This window comes from Ictalurus furcatus, chromosome 8, assembly GCF_023375685.1.
Source record: "Ictalurus furcatus strain D&B chromosome 8, Billie_1.0, whole genome shotgun sequence".
Taxonomy (NCBI): domain Eukaryota; kingdom Metazoa; phylum Chordata; class Actinopteri; order Siluriformes; family Ictaluridae; genus Ictalurus; species Ictalurus furcatus.
The window spans coordinates 1625302-1643004 of NC_071262.1; the positions used below are offsets into that span (position 1 = coordinate 1625302).

General features: G+C 43.4%; 2 protein-coding genes across 2 annotated transcripts in view; one reads left to right on the forward strand and one right to left on the reverse strand.

Annotated features, from left to right (window-relative positions):
- The window catches only part of LOC128611241 (janus kinase and microtubule-interacting protein 3-like), a 6897-nt gene extending 4765 nt beyond the window's left edge, over positions 1 to 2132 (forward strand). The window contains exons 5-7 of the mRNA XM_053630618.1: positions 7 to 168; positions 734 to 799; positions 968 to 2132. Of these exons, the coding sequence (XP_053486593.1) occupies positions 7 to 168; positions 734 to 799; positions 968 to 1018 (279 nt within the window). The 3' untranslated portion in view covers positions 1019 to 2132. The remainder of the gene's footprint in view (positions 1 to 6; positions 169 to 733; positions 800 to 967) is intronic.
- Positions 2133 to 7468: 5336 nt separating this feature from the next.
- On the reverse strand, positions 7469 to 10432 carry rtn4rl2b (reticulon 4 receptor-like 2b). Its single transcript, XM_053630757.1, has 3 exons — positions 9854 to 10432; positions 8678 to 8904; positions 7469 to 8575 (listed from the first exon to the last, which is right to left on the reverse strand). The coding sequence occupies exons 1-3, from the start codon at positions 9909 to 9911 to the stop codon at positions 7490 to 7492; spliced, it is 1371 nt and encodes a 456-aa protein (XP_053486732.1). The 5' UTR covers positions 9912 to 10432; the 3' UTR covers positions 7469 to 7489.
- Positions 10433 to 17703: the final 7271 nt, after the last annotated feature.

A 17703-nucleotide genomic window follows, 5' to 3' on the forward strand; every position in this document is an offset into this window, starting at 1 on the left:
CTGCAGCAGGATCCAAATGGCCGGTTGGGTGAGAGTTTGAGCGAGAGGCAGAGGGCGGAGCTAGCGGAGTCGATGGAGGCGGTGCGACGGCAGATCCTCAGACAGAGCCGTCATGCTGACACGCTGATCCTACAGCAGCGCATGGAGCTCCTCCAGTCTGCACAACAGGTGTGTGTGTGTGTGTGTGTGTGTGTGTGTGTGTGTGAACCAAAATTATAGTCTACACTCTAAGTTCAGGCAATTTCAGACCCTTTTCGATATTTGTTTCCCAGCAACACATACTGTATATATAGTCATGCCAATAAAGCTTGTTGAATTGAAAGAAAGAAAAAAAAGCTTCACATATTGTTAAAGATTTTACCTGTAAAATTATTCTACAGTGTTCTAAAATAATCTCTACATCTATTCTTTCACCCTATGAGCTATAGTCGTACTGCACACTTGAATGGATAATTGGAATTGATCATCACCACGTAATCGCTCCAATAAAATTCCGATCACTACACCGCTTGACCAATCAAATTACCGGATCGCTGTGTAATGGAAAATAATCGCTTTCAATGTGGTCAACTGTATTATTTTCCTAATAACTGAATGAGGTTTTTTTTTTTTTACATTCTTTTCGTATGAGAGAATTCCTGAAGTGTCAAGATATGCTCATTTGTGGTATTTTACTTCTAAGACCTTTTATGATCACTCGTATTCATTTCCAAATCCTTGCTTTGTGTCAAAGAGGATCAGAGAGTTGGAGGACAAGATCGATATGCAGAGACGACAAATCAAAGAGATCGAAGAGAAGGTGTGTATGACTGCAGCCACGTACGACCTGTATTCAGATGTTTCTAGCATTGAGGACGGATATACTGTCATGACGTACAGAATTTGTGTAAGATGTACTAAAACGTACTTCTCCTTTCTCTCCCGTCCCTCCTGTTCAAAATCCCTTTATGTTTATTATGATTTACAGTTTTTATTCCTGTTCCTGTTTTTCTCTCTGGCTTTTATTCTCTGGCCTTAAGCACACACACACACACATACGCAAACACATGTATGCACACACACACACACACACACACACACACACAGGTGCAGTATCTATCTGAATGGATGTATCGGACGTCTTTTTCCCTACTGAACTCTGGTCAAACATTCCTCAGTTATTTTATGACCTTTTTAATATTTTTATGCATTTCCAATGAGTCAACAACAACAACAACAACAACAACACATCCAGGTAAAGCTGCTCCACTCAGCACTCAGTCTCTCTTAAGTAAATGGAAATATATAAAGTAATCTAATTTTAACCGAAATATTTGTTATGATAATTATTTAAACCCACATCAACACTTGTCGAAATATCTGCTTTTAGTTTCAATAAATAAAGTTGTATTTTCTTCATGGTGGCTGTCGTTTATTTCCTCACGAGCCGGTCGAGGACAGTACTCTTCACTTTCGTACGCCTGGCCGAGTCGTTTGGGGTTGTCTGGAGGTACACTGAGATGCTTTTCTGTTCACGGCGGTTGTAAAGAGCGGTTGTAAAGAGCGTACCTTGTGGTGATGTTTGATGTGAACGCTAACCGAAGCTCGTGAACCGAATTGGATCATTTCAATGAAGGTGTACGACTACTAATACTGTAAGTGAGTACATACAACTACTGTGTAATGCAAATTCAAACCTACATTACACTCCCATTACACTCTTAATACGTGTAACTCGATTTACACAACAACAGAGAGTCGTCCCACGTCGTGATGAACTCGTCTTAACACGCACGCGTGTAATTTAATCCATCGCGAGCTTGCGACAGCTTCCTGATCCAGCCATGAGAACGATTTCAATATCCATCCGTCCATCTTCTAGACCGCTTTATCCTTTTCAGGGTCACGGGGAAACCTGGAGCCTATCCCAGGGAGCATGGGGCTCAAGGTGGGGTACACCCTGGACAGGGTGCCCGTCCATCGCAGGGCACAATCACATACACACTCACACACATGATTTCAATATGTTCTTCTTTTGTCGAAGGCGTTCTTAAAGGCTGTCTGGAAAAGAGAATAATAATATAAACTGAGTATGAACAATTTTGGTCGACATTTTTGGTTTAAAAAAAAAGAAAAAGTGTTCGTTTCCCCAATGTATGAAGACTTTTGGGGCTCCCTGTAGAAATGGTCTTAGTAGTAAAGGGCGTTTATTTAGTGTCTTCGATTTCTAGATGTTTACGCTCACACGATCACGGTGGTAACAATGTTTTCCGTCTGAATACGTTGTAGTAATTTGTCAATTCAGTACAGTACTAGAGGATCAGATGCTGTAGATTGAGAGTAGGCTGTAAAATACCACGAGAGAGTAGAAGACAAGAATAATTACGGTAGTAATTATTCTAGATGCGTTTTTAGAAAGCAAATGTCGTTTAATTCATATAGGCTGAATGCTCGGGCATATATACGAAAATGCAATTTATTGCGTTAAATCAAAAAGCTTCCCGGATAAACAGTGGTCAAAGTGTGTGGTGGTAAATAAATAAATAAATAAATAAATAAGAAGGAAAGAAAAAAGTAGAGAACAAAAACTGAAGAAAGTTGAACTGGTTAGTTCTGTTTAGGAGTGTAAGATACGGTGGTAGAGCGGCCAAGAAAGGAGAGAAACACCAGTGGGAGTGAGACCTCTGAATGTGCTCTTACTCATAAACACACACAGAGTGGAAGTGGGCATGTTTTTAAATCTCATGCAGACCAAATGTCCAAGGATTGGAATATCTGACAAGTGTGACCTAGTGGGGACGTTTGTCTGGTCCCCATGAGTTTTCATTTGGCTGGTCCTCATGTTTGTTTTCGAAAACGGCAGCTTTCATTTCAAAAACTTAAAAAATATATAAATGAATGAATGAATGAATGAATAAAAGGCCTACTTAGTGAGGTTAAGGTTCGGGTTGGGTTTAGGTGTAGGTGTAGCGATAATTAGCTGCATTAATAATGAAGTCAGGGAGTGAGCGAGTGAAGAAACATGAAGGAACAGTGCAGAAAGAAATAGAATGATGGACAGAATGGAGGGATTTCTTTTAATCCACATTAAAAAAACACAGACAGCAGAGAGAGAGACAGAGATGAAGATATTAAAGAGGCTGTGAATGAATGGAAACAATTAGCCTTGGGGGTGCAAAAAAGTTACTAAACAACACGAACTTCTAAATCCAGCTACAAACATGAAAACGCACGTGAGCCCACACGATGCAGGTGCCATCTGCCATGCGTATTCTTAGCCGTGACCAGAAGCTCATTTGGGGTGCAGACAGACCCCCGTTGGCACTGGCGATGCCAAATCTTAAACCGCCTCAGATTACTGCATGCATAAATTATCACTAAGTCTTTAAGCCACTCTTTTCTGTTCTCCCGATCGCACGTCTTTATTTAGCTGCGTGATTTGGTGCCAGTGAAGTCACAAGCGGTTCTCGGTTAAGTAGGCGTCTTCTCACACAACAGTGCCAGCAATCTGCCAAGACGAAGAGGCCACGGCACACACGTACCCTGTCACACGACCCTGATTGGCTGAGATGTTGCGTGATACTGAGAACACGGCCAACTGTCTGAGTGTCCGAGTGAGCAGGGAGCTTACGGCGAAGTTTTCACCAAATGTGAAACAGCACTCCGTACACCATACAGTCCATTCACTCAGCGGAAACATCCACCCTTAACGACACCTTTATGCGATCTCCGGCGGAGTCCGAAGATGTTTTTCATAATGAAATTCCGAGCTTTCGTGGAAATACTGGTCTGTTTTCAATTTGGTTGAGGTCTTCCTACATTATCAGCAATGCGACTTTGCTTCATCTCTACCTAAAGGCAACGATGCGGCGGCACTTTAGTCTGTCCTCATCTCTACACTCAAATAGATCAGGTTCCAAACTTAAGCTTTTACGCTAATACTATGTCAACACCTTCACGCTCGTCATCTTGCCGATCGCTAGCTAATGAAAGAACAGATCCTTTATCCTTTATGTTTGAGATTGTTGACAAAACAAATTAGCAAACAGAATCTCTAGGAAGACATATTTAATGTATTTCAGGGTGGAAATTTCTTCATATTTCCCCATATTACATTTCTGTACTACTTACAGGGATTCTGATGAAATGCTGATTAAAGGACCCCATTTGGACTCGCAGAACTGCATCCCAGCCTTTTTTGTTTGTTTGTTTTTTTGTTGCAGATTCTGATAGTGTGTCAGGAAATTTTTCAGATCTTTCTGGAATGTAGCCTACAGTAACTGTAACCAAGCACAAAAACTACAAAAGTAAATCTGTTTAAAACGCTATAAAGTTTTGTCAATTATCAACGACGGTTCCATGATATACGAAATTGTTGTTTTTGAAAGATAGGATGCTAGGTCCATAGCTGTCACGTTAGCTAGAAAAGTACAAAGCCTGAAAGATTGGGTGAGACCGGAGGGGGCACGGTGGCTTAGTGGTAAGCATGTTTGCCTCGCACCTCCAGGGTTTCGGTTTTGAGTCCCGCCTCCGCCCTGTGTGCGCAGACTTTGCAAGTTCTCCCAGTCCAAAAACTCTAGGTTGATTGGCCTGTAGTTTGTACCCTGCGATAGGTTGGCGCCCCGTCCAGGGTGTCCCTGCGCCTTCTGCCCCGAGTCCCCTGAGATAGCCTCCAGGCTCCCCGCGACCCTGTGTAGGATGAGCGGTGTAGAAAATGGATGGATGGATCTCGTCGAGACCAGTTACGAACTCGAGAATTCTAGAAGTTCAGTAACGTTACCGTACGCTCTGCGAGTTGCTGTTAATTGTTATATTTTGTTTTGGCCCCCCACCCCCCCAGGGTTTTCCCAGTGTTTTTCTTTTTTCACACCAAAAAAAATAACACTTCTGGATGTAAACCACTCCCACTTCCAGTTTAAATCCGGATACAGATCCAAATCGTGACACTGCGTTACACACCTAGTACACACGGTGACCACTGCTATGTTCCTGCAAATGTTTGCATCTGGATCCTACCTCCTCTTATGTCCAATAATTCACACGGAAAAGTTCACTCAAGTCAAGTCCGACTGTCAGAGAGTTCATCCTCCTTTTTCTTTATGTACTTATTTATTTATTTTTTATCAACTGACGTACTCACCTCCTCCATGAAACCCAGTCTTGTTGGGTAAAGATTTCTCACTGAAAATCTAACTTCTCTCTCTCTCTCTCTCTCTCTCTCTCTCACACACACACACGCACACATACTCACGTTGATGCGAACACACATTTATCTCTAAAAAGCCCTCATGAATGAACATGAACGTCACTATCACGCCAACATAGCCAAACATTACCATCTGTGGCTAGAAGGAAAGTCAGTGCCAGAGAGAGAGAGAGAGAGAGAGAGAGAGAGAGAGAGAGATGAGTGAAAGGATGATTAGATGTTGAAGAGATACAGAATGGACTGCATTTGAGTCCTTGACAGCAGCGAACAAACATAAAGGATGAAACAGAAGTGATGCAGAAGTGTAGGAGGGAAGAACAGCACCGAGGGAGAGAGAATGCAGAGTACTTATATGTCTGAAGGAAACACTTCCGGCTGTTATTTATACGTGCTTACGTGTACGTGTGAGTGTTGCAGAGGCGTGTTCATTAAGAGACGTGTGAACATATATGACTCTCATTCACTGACTCAAGTTGTGCTCTCGTCTGCCAAGCCCAACACACACACACACACACACACACACTCTAAATCAGACACAAGCATGAAAACATGCACACATGGCGGTATATTAAAAAGAGGATTTTAAGCAGTGTGTTAATAAGGAGGTACGTAATTAGAGTCTTAGTAACAATCCACCAGAATGGTTTCGATTCACATAGATTGGTATAGATTCTATAAGTCTATATGGAGCTATATGGAAAAATAAACACCATTCTTCCGAAGAGATATTCCCTCAGCTAGACGATGGTGGTGAAGAGCTCTCGTCTTTCCAAAATCACCCAGAAACGTTTCATTAGGTTGCGGGGTACGGTGAGCGTGAAGGCCATAGCGTAAGATTTACGCCGTTTTTATACTTAGCGAAATATTCAGTGAGCCCTTGTGCGCTGTGGATGGATGGAGGCGGGGTCATCCTAGAAGGGTGGAAATATCAAAACTTTGTATTGATTTACACTGTGTAATCAAATGACTTCTGGAATTCTATAACGGGGAACTTGGACCCAAACCATGCCAGAATAAAAATGCCCCCCAGGGGCATAATCAAAATTATACACAACTGTATGTGCTCAGTGGTTAAGGTGTTGGTTTACTGATCGGAAGGTTGTGAGTTCAAATCCCAGGACTGTCACGGTTGGGCCCTTGAGTACGTCCCTTAACCCTCAACTGCTCAGTTGTATAACTGGGTAAGCTCTGGATAAGAGTGTCTACATGATGTAATGTAATGTGTGTACATGATTTAAATCCAAGCTCAAAAGTCCAATATGTTATAGTTCTTAATTAATTTTTTTTATCTTATGTTTATTGAATTGATTGTTGTTGTTTTTTTCATTGGAACATATAGGGAAAATATTAAACACTAAAGACACATGTTCAGTTCATACAAAAAAAATGTTTATTAGGATATATATATATATAATATATATTTCACATTTACAGCAACGTGATGACATGATGCACAGTGGTGTGTACAGTGAAATGTCTCCTTGTAACTTTAATCAATCTCTGAAACAAACAAAAACAACAACAACAACAAAAAAAAAACCACAGTGAAAGGCCAGAGCTAACCTCACACACACAGATTACTAATGCGGTTTACATGCACACGTCACCGCAGGACAGACACTACCACTCCGAAACCCTTACAAAGAAACCATGATCCTTCCGTTTCACGTTACGGATTATGAAATCAAGGATACAGACGAGAAGAAAGGAAAACTGTGTGCACAACCTACAGACTAGTGGTTCCTGACCCGGTTGTTTATGAGTGGCTTGGTGTGATGAGTGCGTATTTACAGCTGCGTCGGTTATTTATATGTTCTCTGGTGAAGGTTTTCGAGCACATCTGTGAAAAGACTGCAGTTATTATTAACATTTTTTTGTTTGACCCCTCATCACCCATCATTTACTACCCTTTACTTTCTGTCTAGCTCTATCTCTCGGTCTGTGCCACTGACTGCAGAAGTAGAGTACCCAGAGCAGTGCTGCAAGGTCTCCTGAGAGTTGCAGTCCAGGCAACACTCCTAACTCTGCCTCATAAATGACACTACGCAGCACCAAAGGTTTCTCTAAGTGTTTATCTGCGTTCACACTTATGTATGTGAGCATCTATGTGTGTGTGCGTGTGTGCGCGTGTGTGTGTGTGTGTGTGTGTGTGTGTGTGTGTGTGTGTGTGTGCCATTTTTGCCTATCCTGAGGTCTTTGTGGCTGCTGTTGTGTGCCTGTCAGTATCAGACCCCATCAAGTCATCAGGGGCCAAATACAGAAAAAAGGCAAAAGAAGAAAAGAGAAGAGATTAGTACACTCTGCTCAGCCAAACAGCAAGTGAAGCGAGAGAGCCAGAAGAGAGAGAGAGAGGAGATAGAGAAACGACGGCGAGGCAGAAGAAGACGAAGGGAGGATCTGTGAGTCGTCGCAGTCGAGCTCGAAGCAACGGACTGAGGTTGCATCTTCGTTGCCGTAGTTGGCCCAGTACTCTTCGGGCTCAAGTTTCGGCAAGGCAGCCTCCTCCGGCGTCAGCTCGTACTTCGCGGCAGCAGCTACTGCTGCGGAATGGGCGTTCTTCACCGAGGAGAACGGGAAGGCTTTGGGCAGCTCGGCGGTCTTCTGGTAAGCACCCTTGGCTGAGGCAGCAGGTTTGTTCTTGGAGAACCACCAGCGTGTCTTGGTGCTGAAGGTGGTGGTGGTGGTGCCAGTCAGAGAGCCGGGATCAGGCAGTGGGCATGTGGCAAAGTCGAGCTCACGCAGGAAGCGCAGGTCCTGGCCTTGGCGTGCTGGAGGCGAGGTGCAGACCAGCTCGGAGCTGGAGACACGTGCGTCGCGGAACCACTGCCAGAGCGAGCGTGCCTCGCAGCCACACGCCCAGGGGTTGTCGTTGAGGCGCAGGAACTGCAAGCCCGCCGTGTCCTTGAGCGTCTGACCAGGCAATTCACGCAGCGCGTTGCTGAACAGGTAGAGGATGGTCAGGCGGCCCAGGTCACGGAAGGCACGGCGGTGCACCTGTCGGATGCGGTTTTCATGCAGAAGCAGCCGGTCGAGGTTGACCAGGCCACGGAAGGCGTTCTCGGAGACTATGCGAAGACGGTTGCCGTGCAGAAACAGGTGCGTGAGGTTGACCAGGTCAGAGAACACACCATCGGGCAGGTGGTTCAGCTGGTTCTCCTGCAGGTAGAGGAACTGTAAGCTGTAAAGCTTGCGGAACACATCTGCAGGCAGCTCGGTCAGGCCACACCGGTGCATGTGCAGGCTCTGTAGCCTCTCGAGGCCCCGGAACGCCCCACCATCCACTTGCCGTAAGGACGGGTTGTCCCCGAGATCCAGCTCTTCTAGCACACGCAGGTTACTGAAGGCGCCTGCCTCAATCCAAGAGATGTTGTTTGAATACAGCCAAAGGACCTGAAATAAAATGAAAGGAATGAGATGGGAGAAAACGTGCAGTACATTCCCAACGACAGCGGCAGTTTAACTTCAATGTTCCAAAAACGGAGTCTGACTTGCCTGGGTCTCAAAGCCAAAGGAGTCAGCCCTGAGCTCGGTGATGCGGTTGTTCTGCAAGAAGACACGCTGGGAATCATAGGGTACGCCAACCGGGACCGTGGTGAAGTTCTGAGACTGGCAGCTGACGGTCATGGGCATGTGGTAGCACACACACAGCCTTGGACATGCTTTCCCTGGGGCACAGTGACATGCCAACAGCCATAGGACCAGCCATAGAGACAGACCGCCTGGAGAGAGAGAGAGAGAGAGAGAGAGAGAGAGAGAGAGAGAACAAGATTATAGGCAAAGCCAACTGCTTTCACATCTCAGGAGAAACACACGTGACACAGGCACTGATTTTTTGTCAACACACCCCCTGCGTTACACAGCACCATGCTAACTGATGCTTTCAGACACCTATAAGTCTTGACAGTCCTGTTTCGGTTTCTCGCGCACCTCACAGAACCCGATAAGAGACTTCCCATCAAGTATCCTGAACTGTGTCTAAAGATGTGTGAAACAACAAGGTCGGGTTTGCGTCACGTGCGTGAAAAAGGAGCGGCTGACATTAAAGTTTAAGCGCGCGCCTCTGAGGGCTCCGGTGACGCCGCATAATAACGTGTCGCTTAAAACAGCGCAGCGCGTGAATTATTCATGCCGCGCGCATTCAGCTTCTGTGCGCAAAATTTTCCAACTGCGTAGGCCGTGACCCCGTGGCTGTACGGTCCGGCGGACAAACACAGTGTCCATTGCGCACGAAGGCACGTCACGTTAAAAACGAACACGCACGCTGTGCGACTTACTGCCAAGCAGGTGGATCAGATTTCCCTGCTGTCCAATCAAACGATCAATGGTGATATGCGTTCGAGTTCATGTCAAGTTTAAACCCTGCTTTCCAACCCAAACTTTCCTAACTTTTAACGAATTGTAACACATCTTGAAATGTTAGACCATGCGGGTGCGATCATTAAAGTCGCCTATTAGAAGAAGAATATGAAGGAGAAGAAGATTCTATTTTCTTTAATATTTCTTCACAGTGCATCACTAACGGACTTTTAAAGTGCATTAACGACAAGAACCATCATTTTCAACTACAACCACCAGAGTTTGTTACAATAGTCTGGGCGACATTATATTATATAGCTATTATCAACATGCGTAAACAAAATAGGATAGAAAAGTGAAGTCGGTACTCACTCTTGAAGCTGAGCGCGTGAGAGTTGCGTTGACGCCGCGCGGCACCACGAGTTTCCATCCCGAACCAAAGCCGTGAGCGAGTTAGCCTGAGCGAGGAAAGCCTGCTATCTCTGCTTCTGGTCAGCTCTGGAACTCGAGCTCGGGCCGCAGCGACTGAGGAACAGCACCGGCACCGGTGCGCTTTATAGCGCGAGCGCGCGGGGGCGGGAGCGCGCGGCTCCGGGATCTCTCATACGTAATGCGCGCGAGGGCGAGATGAAAAGAGGAGGAAGCGGAGCGGTGAGTGTGTGCAACTGTGCGTGTGTGTGTGTGTGTGTGTGTGTCAACGCGCGCGCGAGGGAGACAGAACTTGCTCGTGTTTTCGGGCACAAAGGACCGTCATTCTCCCGTGAGTGCAATTAGAATAAAACTCAGATTAAACGTTGTCTGGACGTAGGCATTTCAAGAGGAAATGTGAGTTGGTAAAAATAAATAAATAAATAAAAGAGAGAAAAGGAAAAAACAGCTTGCCGACCGGAAGCCTGAGGAATAATAATAATAATGATGATAATAATGATGATAATAATAATAATAATAATAATAATAATAATAATAATAATAATAACAATCAGGGACTATGACCATTACTATAGTTCTTACCCAGTAACCTAGTTATCCTTAATATAATATTATAATATAATATATATAATATATATAATTACATGATATGTCATTCATATCTAAACCTTATTAGAGTGTATCACGATTATGGTTTATTTAATGGATTATTCTACTCATCGGACTTTGAACCATGCATGTTTTATTGTGGTACTTCCTGCACGCTCAAAGGTAAAGGTACCAAACTACCCTATACTTTTCCATGTCGCTGCATCTTTTGTAACATTAATATCTTTAATTATGTCAGTAGATAGATATTGATACATACTGATAGATAGACCGATTGAGGACCTTAAAATACAAACCCATCCATCCATTTTCCATACCGCTTATCCTACACAGGTCTACGGGGAACCCGGAGCCTATCCCGGGGAACTTGGGGCACCATGGACGGTGTGCCAGTTCATCACAGGGCACAATCACACACACATTCGGACAATTTGGAAATGTCAATCAAACTACAACGCATGTCTGTGGAAACAGGGGAGGAAACCGGCGTACCCAGAGGAAACCCTCCGAAGCACGGGGAGCACATGCAAACTCCGCACACTCGGGGCGGAGGTGGGATTCGAACGCCCAACACCCAAGCCACCGTTCCCTCGTCCTTATGTGCTGAATTATTTGGTAAAAGGTGAAAAACACATACTCAAGGAAAAAATCATAATAACCTTAATGCTCCAGCAGCAAAGTACAACAAGTACAGTGTGGTTCCTTTATTTCGGACAGTGTGGCAGCCATGGTTTAATTATGTTAAACCATAATATACTATCTAATACTATAAGTGTATACTTGCCATTTGAACTTAATAACGGTCCCTGTGGGTCTCGACTGGTTATTTGTTGCCGTCTATTGGTGGCATGTTATGTCTAGTGGATACCATTAAGGACTGGTAACGGTAATGGTTAGCTGATGGTTCGTAATGGTATGTTATTAATGATGTTATTAATGATGTTATGATGTTATTAATATTTATAATATATTTAACTATGACACTGCGTGTGATCGTGTACCAGTGGTATGATGTGTAACTTTGGTTGCTATGCACTTAATCCTGCCATTTTACTGTGCTACATATACACATATCTTATTAAGATATTTTAGTAAACATGTTATAATCATTATAAACCTTGATTCCAGCTATCTTATCATAAAAAAAAAAGAATGATTTCATAAAAAAGGAAAGTTATAATAGGAAAGAGTCTGCTTAAGCTTCATTTAAACTCGTCTAAATTAAGACACAGGCAGTGGATTAAAGCCTATAAATTTGCCTTAATCTGGGGGAGTGTTATCTAAAAGGTGTGTGTGTGTGTGTGTGTGTATCTGTGTGTGTGTGTGTGTGTGTGTGGGCTGCACTGACTCAGTCCTGACCTGATCTGTCCTGAACATGACTGAGGTTGTTGAATGTTCTCAAGATGTACTCCATCTGCACACACACACACACACACACACACCAAAGAGCTGCCATGCAAGGCGCTAGCTCACTATCGGGAGCAACTTGGGGTTCAGTGTCTCAATGTTCAAGGACACTTGTGGAATCATGTGGGCAGGGAATCGAACCGCCAACCCTAGGATTAGTGGTGAAGCGAGTACGGAGTAAACATGGGAGATGGGAGAAGGTTACGTAGCTATGAAACTCCCCTGCCGAAAAAAACAAAAACAAAAACAAAAAACAATAGAAATTTGTATTGGTTTTAATGGTTGTAATGGAAATTGTATTGGTTTTAATGGACACTACTGCGAACACTCCCCCCCCTCTCTGTTCCTTTCTCTTTGTTCCTCTGTTAGATAGATAAATCCCCTCGCCATTTGTGCATCCCTTTATCTGGAATGCCCAAATTTATAAACCTTCCTGAATAACATTTGCTCGTATTCCTATGACTTCCTGGAAACCATATATGGTGTTGTTCCTGTCTTACACTGATATGCTTCCTGTTTTATGCAAATATGCCCTTCCGCCTAGCCAATCAATATTTAAACCATAGTCTCTGTTGTGTGTCGAGCATAATATATACTTTGCCTTTCTTTGAATAAAAGCGAGGTCTTGCCATTTGAACTTAATAACGGTCCCTGTGGGTTTCTACTGGTTATTTGTTGCCTTCTATTGGTGGCATGTTATGTCTAGTGGATACCATTAAAGACTGGTAACGGTAATGGTGGCATGTTATGTCTAGCGGATACCATTAAGGACTGGTAACGGTAATGGTTAGCTGATGGTTCGTAATGGTATTTGTAGTGGAAACCATTACAATTTGTATGATAGTCTGTATTGTTTTTATTTATTTATTTATTTTTCAGCAGCGTGAACTCTGAAGGTAATTAAACCACCAGATTTGCATCTAAAAGTCCGGATCCTTTGGTGCTAAATAAAGTTATAGCGGCGGTGGTGTTATTTATTTATTTACTTGAAGTCAACTCTGGCACATTCTACTGTACCATGTAGATGCTTTCAATTTAAAAAAAAAAAAAAAAAAAGCAAAAAAACAAAACAATAAACATGTTTCAAGAACTAGCTATGTCAAAACTGTCATGTAGAACTGAAGTCAACAAGACTTTTGATTCTTACAGAGACGAACACAGTTTGCATGCCTGTGCATACACCTACACATAATGTTCTGTGAGACCAACAGTCCAGTCATTGTTGAACATTCAAATCACTACAGGGGGGCCGAGGGGATGGAACACACACACACACACACACACACACACACACATACTATATACACCCACACTTACACAGATACCGAGACCGTACAGTATACCGATTCACACACCTAAACATGCACATACTGGCACGTATGTTCTGATTTGACTTTTGTCACGTAGCTTGCTTTCAAACAATCATATCGACCGACTGTGTCAGTCGTCTACAGGGGCGCACAGGCGAAGACACACACACCCGCGGGGTAAATCAGGCACATGCAAACTCAAGCATACCCTGGCACACATGAGGCAGTGGGATCAGACAGATGACCGCACTCCTCCTCACCACTCGGGACACTGACACACTCATTATAGAGCAGCAGATGGCAGAATGGGGAGTGGGCAGTCGCTGTGTATGTTTGTGTGTTGGCACATGTTGATGTGCATGCTTACACATGTGCATGCCCTTTGAGTTGTGAACCACGCACCTTTTGCCGGTGTACAGTGAGTGTAAATGCTTGCGTTGTTAAATTGGGATTGAGGTCGCAGGAAAGCACTGACTTCTTTTGAAATACTGCTGAAAATGTATTGAAATAATATTTGTTTGTTTTTTTTGAGAACAGGAACATAAGATCGTTGGACGATGCCTAACATTAATACTAAGCATCCATCAGAAAGCCCGTAACTGTGACGCGTTCATTAATTTGACCCCCTGTCTTTGTTTTTATATGTGGTCTACAGTATATGTAGCCCCCAGGCGCCCAAGCTAGCTGTCCTAGTCAGTCCGTCCAGGATTTCTCCATTTCGCAGAAACGAACGTGAAATCAAGCAAACTCTACAGCCTTCGGAGGAGCGTGCGATTTTTCGAAATTCCCGCAGACCAGTTCAGCCGAATCCCTCTTCGATTCACGTACGTCGAACACGAGTACGGCGAAAAAGGTCTCGTTTACCGACAAACATCACTGCGAGAGACGATTTCGTGCGATCGCGATTTTGACGATCCGAGTAGTTTTCTGCAACAACAACAACAACAACAACAAAAAAAAAACAAGTTTTGAAAGAAAGTTAAAAAAAAAACAGCAATTTTTGGCCGCAACAATCACAAAACGACTGTACGGACTGCCTAGTGTTTCCGTCACTGAATTTCTGGCTTCACTGCACAACGTGAAGATAACTAGACTAGCTGAAACATGGCTAACGTGACTCCGTTTACTCTGGAAGACACAGTAATACATGGCACATTGACAAGGTGGATAAAACAATGTCATTATAGCTAGGGTAATTCGATATCAGCTAGCAAACGAACTTTTTTTTTTACTAAAGTTTGCAATATTTTCTCCTGAAATAAACTTCCCGGTTCGGTTGTCTCACAGCATAGCTAGCAAGCTCACATAGCTGTCTGTGTGTGGAGATTTCAGTGTGTAAATAGAGAAACGTGAATGTTAAAGATGGTTCAGATTGTTTACACAGATGTAGTTAACGTGCCCATCCCAACTCCAGCTCTGGACCCCCTGCCCTGCCACACAGCTGATATTATGAGCGTTAAAGCCGTAAGGATAAAGCAGTAAGGATCGTGCTAATGAGCTGGACTCTTGACCTGAAATACAGTGTTCGTTACACAGTCGGGAGCGTTACCTGCTGAAAACAAACAAACAAACAAACAAACAAACAAACAAAAGAAATCATCACAGAAATTCCAGTGGTTTACACTATAAAATGATCAGCTAACTATTAAAACCATTACCGCTATCATTATTGGTCCTTAATGGTACGTAACATGTAACCAGTAAAAGGAAACAAATTACCAGTACCACTACCCACCCATTACAGTTCCCATTAAAACCAATACGATCCCCATTATAACCATTAAATCCATTAAATTCTATGAGGGTTTGTATTGTTTTGTTTTTTTTTCATTACATTCTGGACAGAAACGAGTCAACACTTTCCTCAGCATTTCCTCTCTGATGAATCCAGGCATATTTGTAAATTTCTGAGAATTACACTTTTTTTTTTTTTTTTTTAAATGACCATCAACTACAAATAACACAACAGTATTTTGTATTTTAAATACATGCAGCACAGATACTGCCCGTCCTTGATTATGGTAATTATAACATCTGTTTATCTTCCACACAGAGTGGCACGCAGTTGTTTTACTGGAGCAGATACTGTCCTCCTCGACGTTCTCTCTACTCGTCTTTTCTCTACTCTATCTCTCGGCCTCCTCTTCATGCTTGTGGGCAGAGGTGGAGAAAGACAAACTCATTCCTGCCAGTCACTGACCGTCGGAAGCGAGGGGGGGGGGGGGGCAGAGAGAGCCTGAGTAGAAGAAGATGGAGGAGTAGAGAGAAACTTATAAGAATGAAGGAGGTATGGAGGAGTTCGCGTGTGCTGAATTCGTTCTCCTACACCCCCCCCCCCCCTAAAAAAAAGGACTATGACGTATGTATACACAACGATTCAGGGATTCTTACTATTTTGATGACAAAGGAAAGTGTCTGGATGTGATATTAATGTGCGCGTGTATGGTGCAGTTTTGTCTTTCCACGTTCCAACGCCTCTCACATCTTCATTCTTTTCCTCTTTTTCCAATGTATTGTATTTGGCTGATGAATATGCTGTCAGTCATTCCTCCACTCCTGCATCTCTCTACGCAGAACTAAATACAGGCCTGTCATCTCTGTCTAATTCACACTATTTTGGGTTTACATGCGTGCCTCATTGACTGCCTCCTTCACCTATTCCTGCCACCCGTTTATTCATTTGCCTCTATTTTTAAATGGTGGAGATTTGTGTCATATTCCAAGCCACTTTGACGCAGATGGGATGATGCAGAGAGAGAGAGAGAGAGAGAGAGAGAGAGAGAGAGAGGCGCAGAAAGAGACATGGCAGTAAAATAGCAGCATGTTGCAACAAGCAGTTGCTTTTTGATTTAGTTGGATTTTATTTTTCAACTGTCCACATTTTCCTGTGCATTCACAGAGTATCCCAAAAAGTCTCCACAGATAGGTGAAGGTGTACACCAGCACCATGTCGGTTGTGCCTTCGTCATTGTGAACGTCCACTCCTCGGTTGCCCTGCAACACTTCCAGTCTTTTTGAATTTGTTAATAAGTTTTGGCAACAGCGTCGCGTGTGATGTCTTTGCCATGTCTCCTGTTAAAGTCCATCGCAACCTTACGACAGCTTCCCGATCCGGCCATGAGAATGATTTCAATACGTTCTTCTTTTGTCAAAGGTATTCTTAAAGGCTGAGCGTAGGGAGTGGGGGTGGGAAGACATTCATAATATAAACTAAGTATGAAAACGTTCGGAAGACATTTTGCTAAAAAGTGTTAATTTCCCCCTATGCATGGAGACTTTTGGGACACTTTGTAGTTTAGTGATTGATCTCGTCGTCATTATAGGATATGCAGATAAGCTGGTAGAAATGGAAAGGCCATAATTACTTGGGAGAATGAAGTTATTAAAGATTAAAGGCTTCCATCCCCAGTGACGTTCATTCTTTCTTTCTTCAGTAACCGCTTCATCCTGGCTAGTGTTTGTGGTGGATCCTGAACACGGCTGATATAAGAGTATAGCTTGCATAGGAACCCAGTCCATCGCAAAGCACTATGCGCATGCATGGTCACACCATCATTCAAACCTAGCAGGAATTTCGTCCACCTACTGGCATGTTTCTGGAAGTTGGTGGAAAGTGAAGAATCCACAGGAAGCCCACGCGGACACGAGGAGAACAGGCGAAACTCCACTGAGCCTGTAACCCGAGTTCAGGATTGAATCAGGAACCCTGGAGCTGTGAGTTGGCAGTGCTACCCGCTGTGCCATCATGCTGCCCTACTAACATGCTCTGCTTTATTTCTTTGTCTCACTGAAGCCTCGAATGACTTTCAAACACTTTACTTTACTACATAGGTTTCCCCTGGGTTTCCTGTATCCTCCCGCCTAACAAAAAAATGCGTGTAGGTGAATTGGCTACACTAAACTGCCTGTAGGTGTGAATGAATGGTACACTGTGTGGCCTGGAATCCCATCCAGGATGTATTCCCACCTCAAACTCAGTGTTTCTGGTATAGAATCCGGATCCACCATGACCCCGAGCAGAATAAAGTGGTTACTGAAGATAAATTTAATGAATGAATGAATGAATATGCCAGTTGTCAAAACAAAGAGTAGGACAATAGTGAAATAGAGTCCTTAGAATCAAAATATTATAAAAACAATCACTGGCACTCAGTAATTCTTCAGTAACTCTTGTATCCAGGCCACGGTCGAGGTGGATCCAGGAACATTAGGCACGAGATGGGAGTATCCCGTTCATAATTTTATTTATTTATTTATTTACATTAAAAAATATATCATAATATACACTTTTTGTTACTTGTGAATAATACATGAACATTCGCCACATATAAATTACTTGCTGGTCTTTTTGCACTCCCCTGTATACAGTACACCTGCTGTTCATGTTCATGACATTTCGCTTCACGCCACTAGAGGCGCTATTGAGTGTCTGCAGCCTCTCGCAGCTGCGGAAGCAAAACAAACAGT